The 5000-nt window shown below is 39.1% G+C and overlaps 1 protein-coding gene across 2 annotated transcripts in view; it reads left to right on the forward strand.

Moving 5' to 3' along the window:
* LOC138053575 (uncharacterized) overlaps positions 1-5000 on the forward strand; it is a 16641-nt gene that overhangs the window by 2724 nt on the left and 8917 nt on the right. For both annotated transcript variants that reach the window (XM_068900191.1, XM_068900188.1), the window contains exons 3-5: positions 470-562; positions 1545-1869; positions 4991-5000. The exon at positions 4991-5000 is cut by the window's right edge and continues 125 nt beyond it. In XM_068900191.1, the coding sequence (XP_068756292.1) occupies positions 470-562; positions 1545-1869; positions 4991-5000 (428 nt within the window). The remainder of the gene's footprint in view (positions 1-469; positions 563-1544; positions 1870-4990) is intronic.

A 5000-nucleotide genomic window follows, 5' to 3' on the forward strand; every position in this document is an offset into this window, starting at 1 on the left:
TTACACTCAACAATAGTTTACTAACAAGAACTCTGTCAACAAAAAAATGGACTTCCCATGGGCATATGTGCCATTGTTAAGATCTCTTGGGGCCCAAAACATAAAGCAGCAATTTTGAATTTCAAATTCATCGGTCCCCAAAGAAGAACCAGGAATATAGTAGGTACAAGTTGAACCAGAGATATGCTCTGAAAATTTGGGAAACGTTTTAAAGTTTTTTCCCTTTTTTCGAAAAATGGTCATTGGTCCAACTACATGTACTGCAGAGAATCAGTAACCAAAAAAGAAGATTCAGCAGTTAGGCTTCTGTCAACAAAGAAAGTTTTAAAAACACATACTCCCTGCCCCTGTCATGCACATATACAAAGTGTGATGCCATGATGTCAATGGGCTATGTTTTTATTTTTTGCATCATGTCAAAAATTTCTTCATTTTCAGCCCCTTTGTTTATCCTTTCAATTTTTTTCAGGCTTTTGGACCTGGTCCGTTCACCCCAGAGCAAGCCAAGGAAATTGAAAAATTAAAACTTATCTATCACAGATTAAAGACAGAACATGATAAGGTATAATTTTTGTGAAATAAGTGTAAGGCACTGTTAAACTACTTTCAAAAGGTTTCTAAGGTGTGATGCACAAAATATTATAATTTCCATTTCAAGAATGTGAAGATACTTTCACCCTTGGTATGTGTCTTGTATATTGTTTGCTTTCATGTACGTCATATTGAGGAAAAGATTGATAAGCCATGCCCCTTGGGGGCTAGGGGTGGGTGGGGGGGGGGGGGTGGAGAGGTTGGGGTTGGAGGGTGGTCTCATTGAAACCTTGATGACCTTCAATGTGCGAGCGTCCTGGCGTGTGACCATCTATCTATACATCCTTCCCATTGTAGTTTTGACTTTTAGTATTCATTTTCTGGTCTTCTAAACTGGCCACCTTCCATTGTTTAGCGATATACATGTAGTACATGTATATAGTGCTCAAAATTTAAACAATCCAGGTTGTCCCTGTTTCAAAACTCCGGCAACCAAACCCATGAATCTGGTTGCCCTGATATTTCCTTGGTTTCCAATTAGGAAACCCCCTACGATTGAAAGACAGCATGCAGTGTTGAGATGCAATCTCATGGCGGTCAAGCTTGAATATCCCATAGTTCTTGGTGTGCACATGTGGCATTTGGCATTTTCAAAGTATTAATGGTTTCTTCAGCCTCCATTGCCTACATGTTGGTGATATTAACTCTTGCATTTTCCTACCTGACAATCTTTTATAAAAGCTACAGGTATTCAAAACACAGGAAAATGCTCAGCCGCAGCAAATCAATTATTCTTGACTTGGTACTACTACAATAGAATGCCAAGAGTCAGTTGGTGTACACCATGTATTTTCTGTTTTTTTTTTTTTTGGCTGGCTTGTGTGTTGTTTTTTTTCCTCAACCCCACTCGTCGCCTGGTAAACTTTCTGAATGTCTTGAAAAAAACTGGACGACAGCTTTTTTGAGCAACGAGTATATGCTGTAGATGGTCTCTTACTTGTGATATTTTACAGGCAGTTCAGGAAGGTAAGATAGCTGTTTTGCGAACAACAGCAGTTGTGACCCCAGTCACACATGTGCTGGTACCTGGTCACACCACTGCAACTCATGGAGCTGTTCAAATGCCAAAGATTGCACCTGCTACCACATCCTTACCATCCCAAATTACCACAGTTCATCCTGCCAACACAGTTAATGCTGGGGTCCCTGGGGCCCAACAAGCTGCCGCAGTCACAAAGACTATTCTTCCACAAACATCTTTACAGCAACTTCAGAAGCATAATGTTGTTATTAATCCTGCAAATCTGCAACAGATCCAAAGGCCTGTTGCTGAAGCTGGTAAGCAGTTGACTCTGATTGAAAGTAGAGCTATTTCAAATACAGTATTTTCTTCTCCGCTTTAAGGGAATCTGTGTGTGGCGTGGTCTCCCTTATATCTCCATGAAATGAACTTAGCTCTTTAAAAACAAAAATAATGTGATGAGGCCTCAGTAAATTTCTCTCATTTTCCTGTTGCCTACATTTTTTTGTGCACATTAAATGTTTTTCTTGGAATGACAAAATGACTGAAAATAAATTTGGAAGTATGTTCATAAGGGTATTTATGCATGCGCCTCTTTAGCGGTAATATAAGTCACCTCCAGGGTTAGGTAAACATGCCAATGCCTGCTAATACACTAGCTACTTTATACATAATCTGACTGGAACTTTCATCAGCTTCATTTTGCTGGTAAAAAGAGCCCACATGGTGTATCAGAAGAATGTTATTACATTGTCCCATTGCTATTTAACTGTGATTGCTAAAGCATAGTACTCAGGTGACATGTAACATGTGAATCCTGAACCCCTGTTAAATTGTTTAGTACCCAAATCAGTATTAGTTTATTTAGATACAGAGTAGTTATTAACCTACTATGTCACACCTTCGTTTCACTGTAAAGAAATCCAAAAACTGACATTTCGAGTGAATAGCCCTTGGTCAGAGCGAATTAGGGAATTACATGTTGATAACAGTTTATATAGCTACACTATTGGCTGGGATGTAGCTAGGTGGATAACAAGAATAGATTAGTTGGAAGAAAAAAGGTGTTTGCTAATTTTGTGGGGAGCTAGGAAGCCAAATGAGTGAACTGTCAGTTTCTAAGTTCTTTACGATGGCCAATTTACCATATTAACTCAGTTGATAAACCTAGTTTTCTTTAAAAACTAAATCCCTTTATCCTTCATTTCATAAGTATAGGAAATCATATGAATTTGCATTTCATTATTTATGAGCGTGAGTAATGTTTTGAAACGATCCATAGGCCAGTGCAATTTGAGAACTTTCAAAATATGATGAGTGACCATAAATCGCAAAATACACAAGCAAGTTCATACACGTACCATTTTTTATTTTATGATATGCTCAACAGTATCTCCATTCCTATTTTTCCATAGCAACTTCCGTATTTGCACTCTATGATCTATTTATGTATTTGCTATTGACCAATCGGAAACGTGATATTCTAATGAGTACATAAATTAACCCATTCACACCTCAAACACCCTAGGACGCCACCCGTTGACGAGTAAAATCGTCTGGCGTTAGATAGAGTAAAATCTATCAAGTCACACTCTTCAGGGGTCAATGGGTTAAGTCAGCTTACTGCTTGCCATATTAAATGCCCATCCCAATCTCATACTTTACCACTTATATAATGAAGCATATGACAAGTATTAACCCCTGTAAAAGAAATGGAGCTCTTTTGCAGGAATCAAAACAATGACTGAGTATCCCCTGGTCACCACCACAAAAACCAAAAATCACCGGTCACCAACAAAAATATAAGGATTTGTATGGGAATCTCGATAAAAGACTTGAGAGGATAATTGTACAAAAAAATTCTTAATTCAAAAGCCTAACCTTATTGACATTGTGGTGTGGTTCCTTCCTGTGTGTTTTTTTTCCAGATTCAATGCGATTTGAGCAATCTTCAATTCCTCGGTTGTCAACAATTCAGCCCCGATAGTGCCAAATGGCACTTATAGATTTTACTCTGTCTAACGCCAGACGATTTTACTCGTCAATGGGGAACCCCTCGGGGCTTAAAGGGTTAAGCTAACAGCGTGAAAAAACTATGTCCCCGTTTAACCCTTTCAGCCCCGATAGTGCCAAATGGCACTTATAGATTTTACTCTGTCTAACGCCAGACGATTTTACTCGTCAATGGGGAACCCCTCGGGGCTTAAAGGGTTAAGCTAACAGCGTGAAAAAACTATGTCCCCGTTTAACCCTTTCAGCCCCGATAGTGCCAAATGGCACTTATAGATTTTACTCTGTCTAACGCCAGACGATTTTACTCGTCAATGGGGAACCCCTCAGGAGTCAAATATTCCTAGGTAAAAATAATGTTCCCACGGTTACAATTCCATATCAGAACCCATTGACAAAGATTAAACTTTCATTTCAACCCACCAACAAAGCATTACATCCTTGTGAGCGACCTCAGGCAGTAGTTTGTCCAGTTGATGGGAACTAAAAGCATTTTCGGAATGTGGATTTCTCAGCAATGTTGGACAGTTGAACTTTGTAACCGGCTTTGGGACCCTGCCTGTCTTAACAAACTGAACCCTTACTGGGGTCCTAGACTGTAGTTGGTCAACGACACATTTTTTTAAAATGTCTTTGTGAAGTTTGTCAACACAAAGTGACTGTGATTGCATGAGCTAGACAATGCAGTCATGTTGGGACCCAGGGGGACAACAAAATGTGTCATTGACAAACTACAGGGCAGGGTTATAGAGCTGGTTACAAAGTTCAACCGTCCATCATTGCTGAGAAATGCACCTTCCGAAAAGAATTTTGGTTCTGATCGAGTGGACAAACTACCACCTGAGGTTGCTCGCAGAGCTGCTGTTGCTTTCTTGGTGGGTTGAAATGAGAGTTTAATATTTTTCAATTGATTCTGATGTGGAATTGTAACTATGGGAACATTTTATCCAGGAATATTTGGTGGGCTCCTGAGAATAGAGTGTGCAGGCTTGGTTATTTTATAACACCGTTGACAACTGAGGGATTGAAAATGGCTCAAATCTTGTCAAATCTGGAAAAAAAACACCCAGGAAAGAAGAGACCCGCAATGACAATGAGACTAGACATTTTAATTGAGAATCTTTCTGTTTAATTATCTTCTCAAGTCTTTTATTGGGATTCCCATACAAATCCCCTATATTTTTGTTGGCCTTCCCCTTACTCTGAGCTTGGGGTGCCTGTGGTCCTCCAGGGCTCAAAACAGTGGTTCAAATTTGCATACAAGAAACACATGCTATGCCTTATTAGTTTTCTCTATATAAAGAATATTAATGAGGAGTGTTTTATCAGGATATAAAGCTCATGCACACGGTGTTGTATTGGTGTTTTGATAGTTTTTTTTTCAGGCTCATTAAACATTAATGAGTTTTTGAATGTCTTATTATACAGCACAAATGAA

The sequence above is a fragment of the Montipora capricornis genome, chromosome 6, assembly GCF_036669925.1.
Source record: "Montipora capricornis isolate CH-2021 chromosome 6, ASM3666992v2, whole genome shotgun sequence".
Classification (NCBI taxonomy): domain Eukaryota; kingdom Metazoa; phylum Cnidaria; class Anthozoa; order Scleractinia; family Acroporidae; genus Montipora; species Montipora capricornis.